The sequence below is a fragment of the Mastigoproctus giganteus genome, chromosome 13, assembly GCF_048544385.1.
Source record: "Mastigoproctus giganteus isolate SK-2022 chromosome 13, ASM4854438v1, whole genome shotgun sequence".
In the NCBI taxonomy this organism is placed as follows: domain Eukaryota; kingdom Metazoa; phylum Arthropoda; class Arachnida; order Uropygi; family Thelyphonidae; genus Mastigoproctus; species Mastigoproctus giganteus.
The window spans coordinates 34,107,254-34,129,753 of NC_143587.1; the positions used below are offsets into that span (position 1 = coordinate 34,107,254).

Sequence of the window (22,500 nt, forward strand, 5' to 3'; positions counted from 1 at the left end):
TTACCCGCTGTTGATCTTACGGTCTGAGTCGGGTGTATAGCTGCGTGGCTTGAGCAATGTTAAATATGGTTGAGAGAAACCAGGATGAGAATCCTTAGGTGTTTCATTATTCTTTTGTATTTTATTCATCTGGAATTCTTTTTCATCCAGCTTAGTTTTAACGCGCTCGTTCTCCATGATAAATGATAACATTGATTAGTATCTGCTCCATGGCAGACCAGATGTCTTGTATTTCAGTGGTTACTTGTTTTGTTAGCCTGCCCCATCAGAAAGAATGGTAGAGAGACCAGTTCTTAAGGAGAAAACTTGTTCCATATGTACTCCTAGCGTTAAGTTGAATTGAGACTGGTCAGGAACAGTAACAGAATCTTCTAGGGCAGAGGAACTAAGATCCACTGAAGGCTGAGGCAATTCCTTCTCCAAGGGTGTGGGTAAGTCTTTGGGTTCTAGGCTAGGAATTTCCATTGTCGGTTCTTTACGAGTGGAAGCAGTCACTTTGGTCACATTATCACTTCCAGCAACAGTCTGTGCAGAGGAAAGTAATGGTGGGAAACTATCCAAGGATTAATTTTGATGGTCCGATTCCATTTTTTATATTATTTTATATTAATGGTTCTTGAATTTAGTTGAGCTTAAGATTTTTTTTTCTTTAGATTTTAATGGTATCTATAGCTGAGTTATAGATTTTAATTAGCCTCATTTATAAATGAATTATGAACAAGTAATACAGGTGATATTATATTCAGGCTTGAGAATGTTGGCTCCCTTCAGTTGGGCAAGTTCTGCCAATCAGGTTGAGGCCTTAGGGTCACGTGACCAAACAACAACAACAAACCCTTTTGTTTTCATTCGTCGAAGAAGAAGCAATGGCTGCCTCCAGGTAACATAATTATTCTAGTCACTAATTCAATCACCCGTAAAACCAAAATAAATAACTCTAGCATTACTAAAACCATATATAGTTGGAATGGAGTACAAGTATGGTCATCTTAGCAAGGTTTAATCTAGTAGAAATTGTTACAAAGAGCATGGAATGACTTTAGCAACTACCAATGTTAATTAACGGCCGAACCTCTATGGCATTTCCATGTTGCAGATCTCCGGAACGAGCGACATGTAACAAGGAATTAAAAACTCTCATATCTTTTCAACGCCTTAGAAATTCAGCATGGAAAAAACGTCTGTTGACTCACCGTCACCTGGAGATCTTGATCGACACAAAATAAATCCAATTTGAGCGAATAAAAGCCACTAAAAAACACTAAACTATACGGAACACTGAATTCATGCAGCCTTCCAATGCTTGGTCAGCGCCACCTCCTTCGGATTAATCAACATTATTGGACATTTTGATTACAAGATGTACAGTATTTGTAATTGCGAATCTGTAATTTTTGTGGATTTCTAATCCTGTGACGCCAGTCATTTCCCACCCGTCATCTCTGCGTTTTCATTCTGGTGTCGGTGAAAGTGGGAAAAAGTATTCGTCAATATTTAAAAGATTTATCTGCTACAGACTTATCCCAGAAAATATCTGAACCTCCTAAAAACGTTATTTATTCATTTCATAAAATGAATGAATAAAATGAACGATGCCCATTTCCATCTACAGTCTGACAAGCTCCACTTACTTTTTCCTACAGAATCCCATTTGTCGGTTGCCTCCACAACTATTCATCTCAGTTTTGTTAATTATTCGCTCTCTAATTCCTTTCTATTGAAAGGTGGTACTTGTTCATGTGACTGCTCTGACATTCTTTGTCAGAGACTTCCTACTTTAGAATCTCCTAATTTTGATCTCAACTAGCTTAAAATCTCTATACCCCATTCTGTTAAATTCATCTGTTGCCTCTATCGTTCTTCCAACTCCACCGATCACTTTCAACATTTTGACTTTCTTTGTTTGAAACTCGACTTTCTCCAATCTAACTTTCCTAACAGAGGTAATTTTCCTTGCTGATATTATTTAATATTCACAACTGCAGCTGTCTTCAGTGTTCTGGTAACATAGACCCAACTGGTCAAGATGCAGAGGCTTCTGAGATTACTAATGACTTCACACAGCTTCTTCATTTACCTTTCTGAATACCAGACAACCCTAAGCACACACATAACACTATTGATTTTTTTTTCCCCAACAAACCTTAAAAGTGCACAATTAATGCTCTGCGAGATTTCTATTCCTATTTTCATGGTTAGATTACTGCTTTAAATCTTCTGATGTCAATGTATTCGCGGGGCTTGTCAGTGAAATTATTTTTGTAGGGATGACATACTTTATTCCATATTCTACCAAGAAATATCGTCCTTTCTCTAAACTTTGGCTTTCCAGTAAATGTGCTAAGGCTGTTCACGATAACAATTCAGTTTTGCATATCACAATTGGCTTGTATCCAAATCACCAGTTTCATTTTCTGCGTACTCTAAAGCTGGTAACAATTGTAAAACAGTTATTACTCAATCGAAACTTGATATTGAGCAGGTTAAGGATAGAAAACTTTCTTCTTGTTCAAACGGTAATCAAGCAATCTGGTCTTTTGACAAAGCTACTGGCTGCAATTTTGTCCGTCTCTGCTCCTACGACTATTACTGGTGTTCTATTACATCCGCAGCTAAAGATAAAGCCGACTTATTAGCATTCTACTTTTCTGCTAACTTGTATCGATGATATTGGTAAACCCTCTTGCCATAACCAACACACTCCACTCAACGGTTGCTATAGCCTTCCAACAGAAGGATGTCAGAAGAATTTAAAACTATCTTTATTCCAAGAAAGCTCAAGTTCCTGATGGTATTTTTCCACTTGTTCTCAAAACCCTTGCTCCTGTTCTGTGTTGACTTTTTATACTTTATTATTCCACTGGTGTTTTTCTTTCTGCTTGAAAATTTGTTAATATCCAACCAGTTCATAAAAAAGGTGGCAAATTCCTCCCGTCCAATTATTTCTAAATTGCAATTACCTCTGCTCTTTCTAAAGCAATGGAGAAATCTGTCAACCGTCAACCCTTAAGCTATCTCAAAACCGATCTCTCCCTCTAATCAATAATCGTCAATATGGATACCGTCAGCATCGATCCTCTGGTGATATACTGGCTTATGTTACTCATCTTTGGACAAATTCAGTGGAAACGTTTGGTGAAACACAAGTAGTTTCTTTCGAAGTTCCTAAAGCTTTTGATCGTGTTTGGCATTATATTTCATCTTCCAGTTCGAGAAACCTTGTCCTGTACACATAGCCTCAACTTCTTGTGTATTCACCACCTTAAATGTTGATTTCCATGGACCATGGATAACTTAGTTAATTTAAATCCTTCTAAACTCAGTTCTGTCTTATATCTTGCAAAAAGCAGTATACTGCTCGATGGCACTCAGATTTCTAGACAAGATCACATATTTCTATTAGGGGATTATTCTGATTTCTAATCTCCCTTAGCATAAGCACATCACAAATATTTCTTCCTCTGGGCTTTCTTTTCGCCTTCGATGTTATTCTTCTTCTAAACAACTTCCCACTATATACAAATCTCAAAACCGCCCTACCATGGAATATTGTTCTCATATCTGAGGCGTTGCACTTAAAATCTCTCTCTCAGGCTTCTTCACTACATTCAAAAGAGGGCGGTCAGATTAATTAATGATCCATCTCTTACAAAGTCTCTGTGTCATAGTGGTTATGTTTCTGCTTGCATGCCTTTTTTTAACAGATCCTTCCATAGTCACCCCTTTTTCGTAATTGACATCTCTAATTCCCAAGCCTCTTACAAACCACTCCGAACACTTGCTGCAATCAGTTAGCATTCATTTTTTTTTATCCAGCTCTAAACTCACAGAACCAACTATTTCCATCTTTCATTTCGCCCTTCTTTTGTTTTCTGGAACAACCTTCTTTCACATCTATTTCCCGAAATTTTCAATCTACAGAAATACAAGTCTAATGTCAAGTATCTTCTGTTTTCTTAGCCTTCAACCCATGCACAGTACTATGTACTGTGCATGGGTTCTAGTACCATTCGTGTTTGGTACTTCTTAAAAAAAAAAAAAAAAAAGAAGAAGAAAAAGTTAAAAGAAGAAAAAAATCCTGGTGAAGAGCTAGTCACCATGATTACGAAATTACAACATTTAGCCCTGAGATATCGTTCCTGTTCTGTTTCATAAATGGCAAGGTTTTATTTTAATAATTTAATGATTTGCAATACTCTTCCTCTAGGGAAGTCGTTAAATGATCATAAAAACAGCACAAAGATTACTCTCTGGAATAGCCGTACATGCGTCATACAATCACTACAAAATGGTTCTGATTATGTTCGAAGCAATGCTATTGGAAGGTAGAGAGGGATGAAAAAGAAAACATAAATGGCATATTTCTAATATCAGTATTTCTCAATGACTGCATTATTTTGAATAAATATCCAGAAAGTTTTGGTCGACTGTTTCAACATCCGTGCTAAGAATTTTAAAGTACAGCTCAGGTTACTTTACAAAAAAAAAAAAAAGAAATAAAAAGTTATTTTTTAAATTATTACAGTATATATGTGACCTTGTGATTATAATTTTGAAATTTTATATAAAGAATTTCTAGATGGCAGCACAGAAACAAGGTTACGTAATAATCAAGTAAATATAAGTTGCTATTTTTTAATTTTTTTTCAGGCGTCGTGAAGATCATAAAATATGTGTGAGACAGTGATAATTAGAAGCAATTAAATTTTAATGGATATATTTACCTCATCAAGTTACATAAATGTCATACGAAAATATTAGGTAGGTAATAAAATTATGAACGTATAGACTATTACAAGCAAGTGAATAGTTAACATAAATAGCTGAATGCGAGGTATGAGTACGTTTTATATTTTATTTATTATCGTAGTTATTATTTGTTTTTATTTATTATAATATTTATTATCTGCTTGTATTTATTATAATATTTATTATCTGCTTGTATTTATTATAATATTTATTATCTGCTTGTATTTATTATATGTATTTAAAATGTTTGTAAATATAACATTTATGTACGTAACGCAAAGTTTTCTATATTCGTCTGCTTCGTGTCCAAAAAAATATGGAAGAATTTGTTTGAAATTATCATATTTACGCAATTTATAAAAAAAATAAAAATTAAATATTTAAAGTTTCCCAAAATTTTATTTTCGTACTCACTTCGAATTTTATTCAATATTTGATGTTATTAAATGTTTATGTTTTAAATTCTCTACTTAATAACAACAAAAAATGAACAAGAAAGCCAGTTTTATGGTACATAGAAGGAGAGGATAACATCACACCTTTTCACCTCGTGCCTTTAATTAAAATACATTCCACCGAACATTTTGCAGATGCCAGAATTATAATGAACCTGATTTCAATGAATGAAGTTTTTCAGGTAGGTAGGCGACGACCTTCGATTTCACAGCCCGGCATCATAATGGTCTGCCATCAGGCATGATCGTAGTCTTAACTAGGGTAGTAGTAAATCTCGAAAATATAATTAAAGGAGAGTGAGTTAAAGGGTGGGGGAGGTAGGGGAAAAGATAAAGAGAGAGAGAGAGAGAAATGAAATACTTTCTTCTGTCGGTCAGAGTAACCTAGCCAGTTTTTCTTCCACTGCGCCAAACAAAAGTCCCGCCACTATAAAAGCCTCCATAGCTTTAAGAATGTTTTTGGAAGAGGGGACCGCATGTTGATCCTTAGTGCACGTGAGTACACCGAAATAAACTAACCAATAGTGTTATAGCGCGGGATGAAACGATTCTTTAATAAACACGCGTTAGTCTCTTGAAAGAAGCAGCAAAGTTCTATTTATTGTATTTTATTTTTTCTCCCCCTCTTCGCTCTTTTTTTTTTTCTCTCTCTCTCTTTTTTTCTCCTTCTTTTTTATTTTTTTTTCGTGAGTTGACCAACCGTGAGGGTAATCGTGAGGTTCTCTTAACAACCATTTACGGAAGTAGCCTGTGAGAAGCGAGCTTTTGTCGCCCTGCACCCCATTCCTTTCTCCCCCTCACTTCGCTAACGGCGTCTGCCGGACTGGATGGAGGAGCGTCAAAAGAGGAATTGCGTCCGTTCGTGTGTATCCTCGGTTGACAAGCATTGTGAGTGCGGTCAGTCTTAGAGCAACACGACGTGAATCCTCCTCTGCCATCCGAATATTAACCCTCACCGGTGCGCAGTTGCCAAAGGAAAAATGAGGAAACTGGAAAGCATGGCCAGCATTTTCTTCCTGTCGCTCTCCGCGAGTTTTGTAGGTCAACATGGAGGTCAAGGTCATGAAAACGGTAAGCGTTTTTTTTTTTTTTTTAACGTTTCCGTGCTTTACTTTACCCTATTAGAAATCAAGTTGAGTGTAATTTTATGATTAAAATTTTAATCTGTGTCGCAACTTTGAGGGACAAATAGGCTTCTGTCTGAAGAAATACGGATTGTTATGGAGATTGACTGGGTGGAGAAGCACATCAAAGAAAAATTACAACGTCAGACAAAGTTTTACGCATAATTCAAACAAAAGAAACTTATCTTTTGTTCACACCACTACCAATTACATCTCGCTTCTCAGAAAGGGAGTTTTTGCTTTTCATCATAAAAAAGTTGCCGCCCCCTTAACAGCTGTTTCACCGGTATTCTCCAAGTTATGGGGCAATATCAGGGCATGAAATTACAGGTGGTGCATGAAACTCTACTGTTAATTGCAACTTTTTGTTTCAGTTCGTGTAAACTGTGGACAAAGTTGGGCGCGTGATGAGATGAAGTTGTGTCGGTGGGATGTGTGTCGGGCCATAATGGAAAGTTTTATATCAAACACCCACCTTAATTGTAGCTGAAAACAAAAGTTTTCGCTTACTATTGGGTAATTCAGTATTAAGAGAAATACAGTCTTTTCTTTTAACATTTCTTTCGTTTCGCCCTTCTTGCAGCTCATCAGAGAAAGAGAGAGGATAATCTGTGAAATGTTTAGAGATTTGACTTAAGCATTTCCTTGTTGGGAAAGTGTATATGCAAGGTGTTAAATTCAACTATATGGTTTCCATGTACTGTACATTTTGAATAGCTGTAAATACGATCCTGGACATCGCGTGCCTTCCACTGGTTGTGCAGTAGTTAGCATTATTAGAATTAGTAGAGACATATAAAAAAAAAAAGAAGACCCTTTCCATTTCACTCATCCATTCGCTCCAAACGTTTGTCCACTTCCTCCTTGAATTTATTCAAGCTATCAACTTCCACAACGACAGATGAAAGTTTGTTCCAGCAATCAACCACCCATTGGCTAAAGGCAAATTTCCGTTCATCTATTCTACAACTGTCTTTCCTCAATTTGAATTTATGCCCCTTCAGGTGCGTAATCTGAGCCAGACAAAGAATCCCATCAGCATTGAGCTTTCTCAAACCATTCAACGCTTTATACATCTCAATCAAATCACCTCGAAGGTGTCTAGTCTCCAGACGCCGCAATTTTTTTGGTAAGAGCAACCCTTTGTCCCCCTCACCAATCTCGTTGTCCTCTGGACTCGTTCCAGCAGCTCTACATCCTTCCTAGTTGTGGTCATTGCTCATACTATTGCAGTGAGAAATGGCTAAATTCGACTCTTGCATACTTATCATTCGACATCAGATGATATGAACTAAAAACAGTTAAAATATGAATGAGATATGCAGTAAAATATCCAAAAATATGCACCAAAACGCTATTATGTGCAATAACGCTCTTTTTGTTTTAAAAAAAATTTGTTACACTAAATAGTAATATATTTTTGAATGCTGTTCATTGTAAATTCGCCAAAATCATTTTAAAAACAGAACGAACTTTTCATAACGAAAGAAAAATACGGAGTTCGTTTTTTTTTTTTTTTTAGATCAGTGTCAAATATATTCCTATTTTCTCTCCCGAGTCTCTAGGGGTGGTTGAAATTTCTAACCGAACTTTTCCAAATCTTCAGTTGCACCTCCCGAAAAAAGTTTCATTGCTTCAATTTGGTTGCAGAATTAGATATCCAAAGCAAAATGAATCTCGATGAACAGCAAATGTTTTCTAACTAAAGAATTGCCATAGCAGTACCAATAGCTGCAGCATTCGCAGAATCAAAATTTTTACTATAAAACAATGCATTTTCTCCTGTTCTCCACCATGCCGGAATAAGCTCTGGTGGAAGGAGAACACGTTGCATAACTCTGTAAATAGCTATGCGGATGGGAACTTTTGCGATCTTTTTTGAACAAGAAATAACTTAACTTCGCCAACATTGTCTTGAATTATTTCTGCAAGCCTGTATAAGCCATGGGTCAAATAAATACTGTGGATTAGGTTTGGATAGCAAACCTGTAATGCATAAATAGACAAAAATAAATGACTTTTACATTACTTGTCGATTCTCCGTCTGGCCATAAGGACTGCAAAGAATCATTCATAAATCTTGCAACTGTGGAATGATTTACGTTTTCGAAAACCTTACAAGCAATCAAAATGCAAATGAGAAGGTTCTCCGTCTAATTTAAACGTACCCAATGTGCAGTATAACGGCCACAAGCTAGTGACAGAACTATAAATTCTACCCCTCCACCAGATCGATCCCCACATGGTCTTTAACAACCATACCAAATCGGGCCTTCTGACTCCTCGTCCTCCCCCCCCCCCGCAATAGCGGACATGGTGGTATGGTAGTTTCGCCACCGCTACAGTTGAAGAATTTGCGAATAATACTATCATAAATAGCATTAAGATAATTCTTCTCCAAGGTAGATAGATTCGCTTGGAATATTTTGATTTATACATTTTTTTAAATTGTTTATAAACTGGATTTCTTACTTACTGAATGTGTTATTGGTGCTTACCCAAGGCAAGACATACATCCTTTGAAAAGTTCATTTTTTCGTTACATTTTTTTTCTTTCTTTGAAATGAGCCGTCAACAAAGTCATCTACTAGTATTTTTCTTAAAATATGAAATCCTGAGTTCGTTTTTTTTTTTTTTAAATCAGTGTCAAATTCCTCATTCAGATCATTGAATGAGGAATTTATCATAAAAAAACTGAACTGTTTACGTTACACATTCAAAGAATGCCCTCACATTCAACGTCAAATTTTGTACAGAACTAAAGTTCTGTACAAAATTTCTGTGTATATCTGGAATTGAATATTTTAATCTTTACTTCCTTCACTCTACTTACTTCTTCCGAATTTGGATCTTCAATTGGTCAGAGGCTCAAGAGAATGTGTTAATATGTAATTATACGTGAGGTACCTTGACTTACGGCATCAGGGAGGCGTACGCCTTCACAACCTTGTGAATGTCTGAAATGGAACAAGAAACTACAGTTGGAGAACCTACCAACGAATATACTACTCTCTCCTTCATCATCATCATCAGCCATTTTCAATCCACTGCAGGATGAAGGCCTCTCCAGCAACTTTCCAGTTCCTTCTGTTTTGAGCACTGGCCATCTGTTTACTACCCACAAACTCTGAATTTCATCTATCCATCTCCGCCTTTGTCTTCCAGGTTTTCTTCTAGCTCCTCTTGGGTACCATTCTGTTATTTTCTTAGTCCATCTGTCATCATGTCTTCGAGATATGTGTCCTGCCCAAGACTATTTTAGTTCTTTAGTTTTGATAAGAATGTCCTTTACTTGAGTTTGCTGCCTAATCCATGTGTTTCTCTTATTATCTAACAGTCTGATTCCCAATATAATTCGTTCCATTCTTCGCTGTGTAGTTCACAGCTTCTCTTCCATCCTTTTGGTGAGTGCCCAAGTTTCACTTCCATAAGTCATGGTGGGGAGTATACATTGGTTCATTATTTTACGTTTCAGACAAACTGGGATATTGCTCTTCAGTATGTGACTATATTTCCTGAATGCTATCCATCCAAAATTTATTCTTCTCTTGACTTCCAGCCATTTATAATTATTACAGCTAATAACTTGTCCCAGATAAGTATATGACTCCACCTTTTCAATTACTGCTCCTTCAATCATTGTTTCCCTTTCTGTGGCATACTTGTTCATCATTACTTTTGTTTTAGCCATATTCATCTTTAGTCCAAAATCCTTACTAACTCTCTCCTTACAAAAGCATTTATTAAATCTCTCCGAAGTCATATCTTAATTTGTAGATCCTTCAGAAAACATTGGAAGCCTGAAAGAAAGGTTCATATCTAAATTTTGATCACAGAAAGTAACCCTTTGGGAAAGGGTGCACATATGTACGCCTTCAAATTTCACCTTACTGTTAGCCATTGTTATCAAACTTTGATTTTGTTATGCAAGCAGTCATTAGTGAAGTTAATTGTCTGTGTTGTTAACAGGATATGCCAAACAGATTAACCTCGTCAAGTTTGGTGTTGAGTCAAAAACCAGTTTTATCTCTTTCAGTCTCGGCCCGTTCTCACTATATTAATGAATGTACTGTCTTCTAGAATTCTAGACGGTAGTACGTAAATTTGACATATTTATCAACGATCCAGTGTACCTTGTGTGTTTTAACGGTGCCTAGTACTAAGGTTAAATGAAGGTCAGCTGCTGTGATGTTTTCAAATGAAGCCATTTATCTTTTCTGTACCCTTTTTGGTACTGAATTAATGGGGTTGAATTTGAGAGAATGTCGGTTGGTGTTTGAGTTTTATGATACGTCAAATATCAGTTTGTTCTTTTGATTATTTTCGTGAAAAATAGAGGGCAAAAATTTAAAGGGGACGTAAGAATTTCAAACTATATCCCCCCCCCCCCCATTTTAGAGCAGTGGTGGTTGGGAGTTTTCCTTTTGGGCAAAATCTGCTCCTTCCCTAGGATGTTGCCACACCATAATTACGTCACTGATGAATAGGCATTGCTTAATCTGTTTCTTCAATGTGATCATTTCTGCTCACGAAGGGCAGTAGGTTAAATTAGAGAAGCTTTGATTGCATTTTAAGTGCCGAGAGCAAGTTGTGCGTAGGACTACAAGTTATGCGGTTTCCGACCTAATTAAGGAACGCTGTCAAAAAGAAAGGAAGGACAAAAAGACAACAGGGTATTTAATGGCAGCGTGTCTTTGTATTTGATAATTAGGTCAGCGATTTCGGAAAAAGAAGTCCTAATTTCGGCATCGTTATGCCTTTCAAAAGTGTGACAGAATCTCTTAACTTTCTTCCATTTATCACTCCGTGTGTGTTCATCTGTCTCTTAAACAAAACCTCTATTACAACCCTTTCAAACTTGTTTCAAAAAGAAAAGTTTAGAAACCCTTTCGAATACGATATAACAACGAACACGTTATTATTTGTAGTAACGAAATACGCCTTAAGTGCTGCGTACAGGTCTGGAGACCTCATTTTAGGAAGGATGTAGATTTGCTTGAGCGTGTACAGAGAAGGGCAACAAGATTGGTGAGGGGAATGAAGAGATCCTCTTACCAAGAGAGGCTTAAGTTCTGCAAATTGCAGCAGCTGGAGACTAGGCACCCGCGAGGTGATCTGATTGAGGTGTATAAGGCCTTGAATAGGTCGAGCACGCTGAATTCTGATGAGATTCTTCCACTTGCTCAGATTAGGAACCTGAGGGACCATAAATTCGAATTGAGGAAAGACAGTTGTAGAATAGATGTGCAGAAATTTGCCTTTAGCCAGCATGTGGTTAATTGATGGAACAAACTTCCATCTGTCGTTGTGGAAGTTGATAGCTTAAATAAATTCAAGGAGGAACTGGATAAACATTTAGAGGGAATGGTTGCGTGAATTTTTTTTTTTTTTTGGCTGATGCTACATAAGCTCATACACTTCCTTTCTTGCATCACATGCCTCTATTACTATTACACGCTGGTACCAAAAGTATCGTGACACTATAATAGAACGGGCATTAATGGATTGCAGATTAGATTTCAATGTGCGTAGGGCATTATTTAGCTTGTAATGTAACATCTTGTTTTTTTTGGGATATTTATATCAATTTGTGTCGTGTATTTAACAGAAATATTTCTCTTTTTCCGAGGATTTTGGTATGGTGTACAAACAGCATAGTTGTTGGTGACTCTATTGTCAGGGGAACGGGGAACATGCTTTGTAAAAAGAATAGGTGGAATAGGACCAACCAGGGTATGTCTGCCAGGGGCAAAGGTTGATGACGTTGTAGAGCGGATATCATCTTTTAAGGGCACAAAAGGTGATATAGTTGTACACGTTGGCACCAATGATATTAAGAGTAGGAGACCGGCGGAATTACTTAGCAAGTACAGATCACTGTTGAAAAAAAGCCGTGAATTAGGGTTGAACTTGAAAGTGTCTGCAATTCTGCCCAGACACGATAGGAGGGAGTATATGATGAGAGCCTTGTCGATCAATTCGGCCCTGGAGGGATTGTGCAAGGCTCAAGGGGTAGAATTTTTTTCAGCCTGGACTGTACTTGTTAACAGGAGAGATTGCTTCTACAGGGATGGGATACACTTAAATAGAAAGGGTGCAAGAATTTTTGCTAATGCTGTCGAGGCAGTGTTAGGTGGGTCGGAAAACTGCTAGTTGGGGGGGGATACAAGGACTAATAGATTAACAGTAGCCACTGGCAGAGGTGGAAGTGATTCTTGCACTGCTTCTATTGAAATGAGCAGAAGTCTGAAAAACAAGATGCAGGATATTTCAGAGACTGCTGGTAGTCATTGCGGTACAAGTAAACACATGGGTTGTGTTAGGGTAGCTAAGAATAGAAACAGGTGCATGTATACCTGCGTGTACACCAATGCTAGGAGTTTGGTAAATAAATTTGATGAATTTGAGGTATTGCTCAAAACATCAAAGGCAGATATTGTTGGGATATCAGAGACGTGGTGTCACACAGATATAAGTAATGCGGAACTGGAATTTGGGGAATACAATGTGTATAGAAAGGATAGACAGGACAGGAGGGGAGGAGGGGTTATGCTATTAATTAAGAAACACATAAAGTCCAAGGAAGTGAAGCCAGTCGACATCGATGGACAGGGCAGTGTCGAGTCAGTTTGGTGTGACATAAGCATAGGGAGCCTCCGTAGCCGAGTGGGCAGGAGCGGGAGTGCAGTAGCACACGCTCTTTGAGTAGACCGGGGTTCAAGCCCCTGCCTGCTGAATACGGTCGATCTGCCAACCCGCACTGGACCAGCGTGGCAGATTATGGTCCATTTCCTTCAGCATGAATTGTTGAGGAGGCTTCCACCCTGCAGTGGGTTGATAATGGCTGCACTTTATTTTTTTTTAAGCATAGGGAAATCAAAATTGAGAGTAGGAGTGTGTTATAGGCCTAATGACTCTGATGAGTATAATAAGATATTGTACAGGGAAATAGAGTGGGCCAGTAAATCAGAGAGTCTTATAATGGGGGATTTTAATTTCCCAGATATTGACTGGAATTTGTGGGTTGGTCACTCGCACACTAGCAAGGCTTTTGTGGATTTATTGGATGATTGTTTTCTACATCAGCATGTTCGTGAGGCAACAAGAGGGAGCAATACTCTTGATCTGATTATCAGTAGTGATTCTTCATGCATTAAGAACCTGCAGATAAATGAACCACTAGGTGGCAGTGATCACAGTGTGTTGAAGTGGGATTTACTCAAGGAGGTAACTACCATCAGAAGTAAAGGGAAGGGTTTTTGTTTTCGTAAAGGAGACTATGATGGTCTGAGACAGTATTTAAATTCTGTGCAGTGGAACCAACTGATGATGTTACCAACAGCAAACTCAAAATGGGAAGCATTCAAGGAACTAATCTTGGAGGCTACCAGGCTTTACATACCAACTAAGAAATATTGTTCAAGGTTTAGGCCTAAATGGTTGTCAGATGAACTAATGAGACATGTGGCAGAGAAGAAAAATGCATGGGATACATACAAATTAATGGGTGACATGGAAGCCTATGATAGATATAAGTTGGTCTGTAACCAAGTCACAAAGGAGATTAGGCAGGCAAAGGCAGACTACGAAAAATCATTGGCAAAGGATGCAAAGAAAAACAGAAAAGAGTTCTTTACATACTTGAACTTGAGAAGGAAAGGGATGAATCAGATTGGTCCATTGGATATTGATGGTTCAACAGTTGAGGATCCTGCTCAGGTGGCTAACAATCTAAACGAGTATTTTGCATCTACATTCACGCATGAGGAGTTATTCAGGAAGGAGAATGATGTAGGTAAAGTAAACATTGGCAGTGAGCTGGATGATTTTGTAATAACTGAGAGGAAAGTGGAGGAGAGATTGTTGAGGATAAACATAAAAAAGGCACCTGGGGTGGATGGGATCTATCCAGTTATATTAAAGGAGGCAGCAAAGGAAGTATGCAAACACCTAGCCATAATTATGAGAGCTTCTTTGGACTCAGGGGAGGTACCCATAGACTGGAGATGTGCAAATGTAACCCCAATTCACAAAGGAGGATCAAAGGCTGACACAAGTAATTATAGACCTGTTAGTTTAACTTCTGTTCCAGGTAAATTAATGGAGGCACTGGTTAAAGAAGCACTGCAGGATCATCTAGACAAGAATTCCGTTATAGCTCAGACGCAGCATGGTTTTGTTAAGGGCAGGTCTTGCCTGACCAATTTGATTGGATACTATGATGTAGTCACAAAAGAACTGGATGCAGGGAATAACTTTGATATTATATATTTGGATCTTAGAAAGGCTTTCGATACTGTTGCACATGGAAGACTGCTGCACAAATTGGAGCAGTGTGGCATTGGAGGCAAATTGCTGCTATGGATAAGGGGATGGTTGAGTGGCAGAAGACAGAGAGTGGTAATCAATGGACACTGCTCAACGTGGACTAATGTTATTAGTGGAGTTCCTCAAGGTTCAGTGTTGGGTCCGTTGTTGTTTTCGGCGTTTATGAATGATATTGATGATGGGATATCAAGTTTAATGTCCAAGTTTGCAGATGATACAAAGGTTGGCAGGGTCGTTAAGGACACTACTGACGCTATGCTGCTGCAACAGGATCTGGAAAGGTTGAACAGATGGGCTGAGAGGTGGCAAATGAAGTTTAACATTGACAAATGTAAAGTACTACATATGGGATACAGTAACCCCAGAGCAACGTATCAACTCTGCAGTACTACACTGACAGTGGTGGAGAATGAAAAGGACCTGGGGGTAATTGTGCAGGCAGATATGAAGTTCTCTGAGCAGTGCAGACGAGCTGCAAGAGTAGCTCATGGTGTCTTGTCAATGATATACAGGAATTTTTCTAGCAGGGATAAGGAGGTGATTATTCCCTTGTATAAGGCAATGGTTAGGCCACATCTTGAGTACTGTATACAGGTCTGGAGGCCTCATTTCAAGAAGGATGTAGAGCTGCTGGAACGGGTACAGAGAAGGGCAACAAGATTAGTAAATGGAACAAAGGGTTGCTCTTACGAAGAAAGGCTTAAGTTTTGCAAATTACAGAGTCTGGAGACTAGGCACCGGCGAGGTGATCTGATAGAGGTGTATAAGGCTTTGAATGGTTTGAGCATGCTCAATGCCAATGGGATTCTTCATCTTGCTCAGAATAATCACCTCAGAGGGCATAAATTCAAATTGAGGAAGGACGGATGTCGGATAGATGTGCGGAAATTTGCCTTTGGCCAGCGGGTGGTTGGTTGGTGGAACCGACTTCCATCACTTGTTGTTGAAGTTGATAGCCTAAACAAATTTAAAGCTCAACTGGACAGGTATTTCGAACGAACGGAGGGGTGAAATGGGAGTGGGTTTTTTTTTTTTTTTTTTTTTTGGCTGATGCTGAATAAGCTTGCTTTCTTGCATCATATGCCTCTACTAATGCTAATGCTAATATACTGAGCTTAACATCAGCAGTGACCCACGCATACATACCACTTAGATTCCCTACAGCAGCGTTTCCCAAACTTTTTTAGTCACGGAACACTTCATCTCACAACATATTCGCGGATCACTTTTCATCTCACAACGTATTCACGGGAACACTTAACGAAACACAAGTTTAGCTGGATCCAAAGAACTATTTCGTAATATTTTATTACATACGACGCATTGTGCATCAGGAACATCTTATATTTCCAACGCCTACCGGGCTAGCTGGGTGGGTAAAGTGCCTGCCTGGCAACCCAAAGGTCGCGGGTTCGAATCCCGCCTCGGGCTTGGATCAAAGTACTGCAAAAACCTTGGGAGGTGCATTATGGCCACAGAAGCCGATGCGCCAACAACTACTAAATATATATATATATTTCCAACACATGTAAAGCCGAAAATCAAAAAAACTGTCAGCATACTTTCGTTTTGGTCTTTTATTAGTTGGTTCCAGTTTTTTCACATTTTGGAGAACAAAAAGTGAAAAAAGTGGATTTTTGGAGAATAAAAGGCTGCGATTGTTCATCCTCACTTCGAAGTGTGACAATATTGTGTTCGTTTTCATCGACCACAGTTGCACTACTAGAAGTACTTTTCCTCTTGTTTTAAAGTTCCTTTTTTCAACCACACATCTATGGTCACATATTTTAATAATAATGTTTCGAAATACTAATAATTATCAAAAAAAAATTATATAAGGAAGTGAGTTTAGTTATGAATGTTAAATATTATAATGATACAAAAGTGGTGTACGCTACAAATGTGCAAAATGTATTTATTTATTATTTTTTTTTATTATTAATTACGATTTATCGCGGAACACAATTTGAGAAACGCTGCCCTACAGTCATAGCTGACAACGTAAAGGCAACGAGATTACTCGTACGTACTAGCTGACCGGATGTCTCCTAGAGTAGGGCTTTTCAAACTTTTTTTTTTTGGCCACGGAACTCTTGCAGATCTAAGTCCTCCACGGAATCTTTCTGCAAATCTAAATCCTTTTCGCAACCTAATGTATAATAAATAACAATCGGAATACAAAGAGATGAGAATGTTCAGAAAAGAAATTTCCTGGGCTTTCTGATCATCGAGAGAAGGTGTACATGTGAACAAGGGGCTGTCAAAAGTTCCAGAATGTGATGCTGTTAACAAAAGGAATAATCGCGGCGTAATATGTTTTTTGTACAGCTCCCCCGTGATACAAACTCTTTCCCACTATTTAATTGCATTGTCAGCTGTGCAGATAATGCTATTCAATATTGGGAAACAGTTTGTATCACTTGGGCTGTACATTTAGTGACCTAGTTAACCAGTAAATGCCTTAGTGGGTAGCACAGTTGGTAGAATCGTTGTCCTCTCCACACCGCCTGGAAAGATCTGAGTTCGAGTCCCGTCGATGACTTGAGGAATTTTAATGGGTCTTTTTCACAACATGGACTTCTATGTTGTGAAAAACTTAACAACCAAGGACTGCTATGATGTCCTTGGTTGTTACTAACTTTTTTTGAAGTGCAGCATTAGCATTTCTTCAACCTTGTCTTGTATTCTTTGGTTTTCAAGTTCAAGTAGGTCTGGTACTCAAATCTTCACCACCTGATTCGAGTAAATCGACTACATCAGCCTCCTCAACATTATCCAAGCTACTTATTCGCAGTGCTTCTTTATGTATCCTGCTCTGCATTTTAAAGGTAATTTTGAATACAACCACACCACAACACAGTTTTCTCCAAGCTGCAGTCATATTTGATGTCCTAACTTGATTTCAGGCTCACTCTAAAAGGTTCTATTTAAGGGAAATCAAGAAATGAATGAAGGAAGTACACATGTGCAACTTGGCTTTCTTCTTCTTTTTGGATTTTTTCGTTGTATCAACAGTTGTCCTCGACATAACTTTTTTTATATATAATTTAATTTTGTTCCTCCACTCTTTTCTGTCCTCCCAGTCTCCATTCTTCAATTTCCTCTTTTCTATAGCCGCCCTCACTCCCTCCATTCATGTGCTTCTAGGCCTTCTTCTCCTTTTCCTTCTAGGTGGGGTGGCCATTCCATTGCTTTTTTTTAGGTAATCTCTCTTCCCCCATTCTCACAACATGTCCATACCATTCTAATCTTTTTTGTTCTCTTTTGTCGATGATGTTTATTTGAGCGTCCATTGCTTTTCTTATGTCTTCATTCCTAACTCTTTCTAGTTTAGATCCTCGGACTAATCTCCAAAAATCCATCTTTACAGATAGCAGTTTTTTTCCTTTGACTTTCCTTTATAGGCGCCTCCGTAGCCAGGTGGGAAGGAGCAGCAGTGCGTAGCACACGCTTCTTGATTAGACCGGGGTTCGAGCCCGTCACCACCAAATACGGAGGATGCGGAAAGGTCAGGGAATGACCACCGCATATCCCGGAGCAATATGGCCTTAGTTGCTAATGCTCCTAAAAACCACATAACAACAACAACAACTTTCCTTTATAGTCCAAATCTTAGACCCATATAGTAAGATACTCCGAAAAATTGCATTATATAGTAATCGCTTGGTTTTTAGGAGAACATTATTGCTCCATAATATTGGATTCAACATTCCCAAGACCTTTCTTCCCTCATTAATTCTCCTTGTAATCTCATCTTCAGATGAACCATCCATCTGCACGATAGCTTCTAGATATTTAAACTGCTTCAGATTCTTTATCTCTGCTCCATTTACACTGAAAATATCGCCTGTTGAATTCATATATTCTGTCTTATTAAAATTTATTGTCAAACCCCATTCTTTATATTGTTCCAATAGCTTTCTGCACATACACTCAGATCCTCCGCATCCTGCGCAATCAGTACCTGGTCATCTGCGAACAAAAGGTTTGAAAAGTAGATGTTTCGAGTCACACATAATCCCACTGGTCTTTGGGACCAAGCCTCCAGAGTCACTTCCAGGTACAACTTGAATAACGTGGGGGATAAACAGCAAGCACCCCTGTAGCAAGCCTTTTGATGTTTTGAATTTCCTTGATATTTCTGACCCAATTTTAATGCAGCAAGTGTTATTTTTGTATATTTTTCTATATGTCGATCAGTGATTGTCGTATTGATATTTTTTCCATGGCACTCCACAGCATCTTTATTGGGACACTGTCATAAGCTTTTTCCAAGTCAATGAAAACTAATCCTATATCCTGTCCAGTAGCTTGGCATTTTTCCAGAAACTGCTTGACCGTGAATAAATGGTCAATACAGGACCGTCCAGCTGTAAATCCACACTGCTCCTCCGAAATCCTTATTTCTTCCTCCAGTTTAGTTTTCAGTATCCCACTAAAAAGCTTTGAAATTGAGTTTAAAACACAGATTCCTCTGTAGTTTGAGCAATTTCTTCTATCACCTTTCTTAAACACAGAAGTGATGTATCCCAGTGTCTTCTCTGCTGGTATTTCTTCTCCTTTTTTGTTAAATAGTCTCGTGAGGAGTGAGATGATTTTTTCTCCTCCGCATATTAGCAGCTCCATGTTCATTCCTCCAGGTCCAGGTGCCTTTTCATTGTTTTCCTTTTTTTACTTCTATTTCCACTTCCTCAAAGCTAATCCTTATATCTTCTCCTGTCCAGGAAGTATTAACTTCGTTATCTCTAAATTCCTCTCTGTTGTCACTCAGTAGTTCTCCATAATATCTCTACCATTCTTCTAATTTTATTACACCCAGATTAGCCTTTTGTTTATGTGATTGTCGCAAGCTCTTCAGCACCTTCCATTCTGCAGCAGATCTCTCACATCCTACCTTGCTGTTTACTTCCGCACAGGTTCTGTCCCATGCCTCATTTTTTGGCTTTCTTAGTAAATATTATTTCGAGTTTGCCCTAAACGATGTAGTGATGTTTTTTTTAAATTTTTTAATCATCTTGAAATTGTATTTAAGATGTCGTTATAATGAAGTGAGGTTTAACACCGAATATTGGTGGTAATTTTCAAGTGTCATAATGAAATGTCGTTATGTGAAATATACGTTAAGCGAGGTAAACCTTAGAGGTTTACCTCGCTTAACGATGTGTTAGTAAACTTTTAATAATTTATTCTTATTTTCGATGCCAAATACATTTAGGACCTGATCAGCTCCAACAGCGTTTTAGACTTCCAGGTGGAAGTCTAAAACGCTGTTGGAGCTGAAATAATATAATAATATTACTTATATTATAATGCATGATGCTCATGTTACTTCTATTTTTTTAATTTCATATATTTGAATTAGTTTCTGAATTCAATTAATTTTATTTAATTAGTAATTTAAGTTTAGGATTTAATTTGTAAATCATTCCCGTATAGTTAATTAGATTTTTGTAGCACGCTCATTACAGATTTCTATAACTACTAGTTCTGATAAAATTTATCTGAAACATGTCTTTGCGAAGTCAGTGACCATGCTACTAAAGCAGACGACATACTGTTTTTGTGGACTGTCTGCCAGACGATAAAAAACATGTAGATTTCGCCTGTAAATTACATTAAATTACACTGTTTTAGTTTTGTAAGATGTATACTTTCAGTAAAATATTACAATCAAAAAATAAGTAAACAATCAGTCTTTTCTTGATTGACCCGTATAATTTAACCACATGTGAAAATCAAAAAAAAAAAAAAAAAGAAAAAAAAAGAGTTAAAGGTACAAATAGAAATAATTTTTTGATCCCGTGTGCTATTTATCCCATTGACAACTGCAGTACAAAGAAATGGACAGTTCACTTTATCAAGATAAGCGTAATAGCCTGAACCCAGACGGGGAACTTTGTTCCACGAAGTTCTAATGAAGCCTTTATGTGTTGTAACTGTAACTTGCAGACACACCCCTCTAATAGGACCTTTCACGAGAAAATGGATTGCTTAATGAATCCAAAAAAAAAAAAAAAAAATGTGGCTGGAGATGAAACATAGTTGCAGAAATAAAGAACGAAAAGGGTTGGCAAGGATACGAAGATTACATACCTAGAACAACACGAAGCTAATCTTTAATTGCTATAAAAACGGTGGAACATTCCTATATACACACATATATATACTGTATATATATATATATATATATATATATATAGAGAGAGAGAGAGAGAGAGAGAGAGAGAGAGAAATTCAAAACGAATTTCTCAATTTCCCAAAATTCAAAAAAAAAAAAAAAAAAAAATGATTTCCCAATTTAGAAAATTTATTTTGACCAAACCAATAAAGATACTCTCAGAAGAAAGGTACATATCCATTTTTTTTTCCAACCTAACAAAGTTCAATATGCTCGTTGAATATTCAAAACGGTAAGGTCTTTAATTAAATATTCGTATAAATTTACAAATCCTTTTATGACACATTTAATACCATACATATGCGTAAAGTGCTTGTTGTTTTCACCATGTCCATCCGTCCGTCCGATTGCATGTAATAACTCGAATCCTAGGATAGATTTTCATAATTATATTTGACTATTTTATAATATTTGTTGAACCAGACCAAATTTCATTAAAATTGAATAGAAAACCAGCAATTATTATTTCTTTGTCTTTTCGTCCTCATGTAATAACTTGACTCCCAATCGATGGATTTTTATGCAATTTTCTATTTAGGTCAGTTAGAACAATTTGTTGAGCTTTCCCAAATTTCATTAAAATCGGACTAATAGAAATCTGAGTATTATTATTTTTTTTTCATACGTATCACAGACTATTCAATATACCGTATATTGTAGCTAGTAATGGACATAATGGAAAGGTAGTAATGGATTCATTCGATTATGGAAATGGTAGTTAATTGTAAGTTCTAAAATCCATGATAAAGTTGAAATCGAGAGCTGTCACAGGAATTAGTACACGATGTATACAATACTATATAGTTACCAACTCTGAGAACTAATGGTTCCAGTAGCATGCCGTCTTTTTTTTTTTTTTTTTTTTTTTTTTTTTTTTTTGCCATTTCTGAAGAATGATCACCATAATTTACATAAATCAAAATCTTAAACATAATTCCTGATGCTGTATCTGGATTTTGTGGACATCAAAGACTGAGTTTTGCCGTGACTGCATGATTTTACCCTGCTGTTCGCATGATTCATTGTCATTTTCACAGTGAATTTTGTTCAAACATTGCTCTGGCATTCAATATGGGAAGATAGGTTGTTATCAAAAGTATAGATGGGAGTGAATATCATGTGGAAGGGAAAAATGAAAGGTGGATGCAAAAGCTGAATCGCTAAACAACTGACGGTATATTCTGGCAAAAAAGTCAGGCGTGTTGCCAAACAAATCGCCCCTACAGTAGCAGTAAAATGGCTGAAGTGGAAATGCCTTCTGTGGAGTGATGAATCAGTGTACGATGTTTCGGCTGTTGGAAGAATGCGGTTTCTGGTGACATCCAAGAAATTGTTTCCATACGTTCTGCAATATCCGAACTATGAAGTAGAGTAGTGGAAGTGTGAAGATGTGGGATGTTTCTCATGGTATAGTGTTGGACTGCTGATTTTTGTAGATGAATGTCCATGGATGGGTTGCCCTTCGCTGATGGAACTTTATTGTGAATCTACCATGAAGACTACCTTTACAATCTGCATGAAAAGATTTACTGGAGCGTAAGGAATAGCCAAAAGTAGTAAAAAGCTATTTTTCTGCATAAGCTATCCTCTATATTGAAGGCCATAGGTGATCCTTCACCATATTAAAATATGTTTTTAGTCACTTTTATGAATGTTCCTTTATGTC

At 37.5% G+C, this 22,500-nt stretch overlaps 1 protein-coding gene across 1 annotated transcript in view; it reads left to right on the forward strand.

Annotated features, from left to right (window-relative positions):
* Nucleotides 1–5,866: 5,866 nt before the first annotated feature.
* LOC150075941 (von Willebrand factor D and EGF domain-containing protein-like) overlaps nucleotides 5,867–22,500 on the forward strand; it is a 213,488-nt gene continuing 196,854 nt past the window's right edge. Inside the window, exon 1 of the mRNA XM_090388022.1 lies at nucleotides 5,867–6,275. Coding sequence (XP_090244148.1) covers nucleotides 6,185–6,275 — 91 coding nt within the window. The 5' untranslated portion in view covers nucleotides 5,867–6,184. The remainder of the gene's footprint in view (nucleotides 6,276–22,500) is intronic.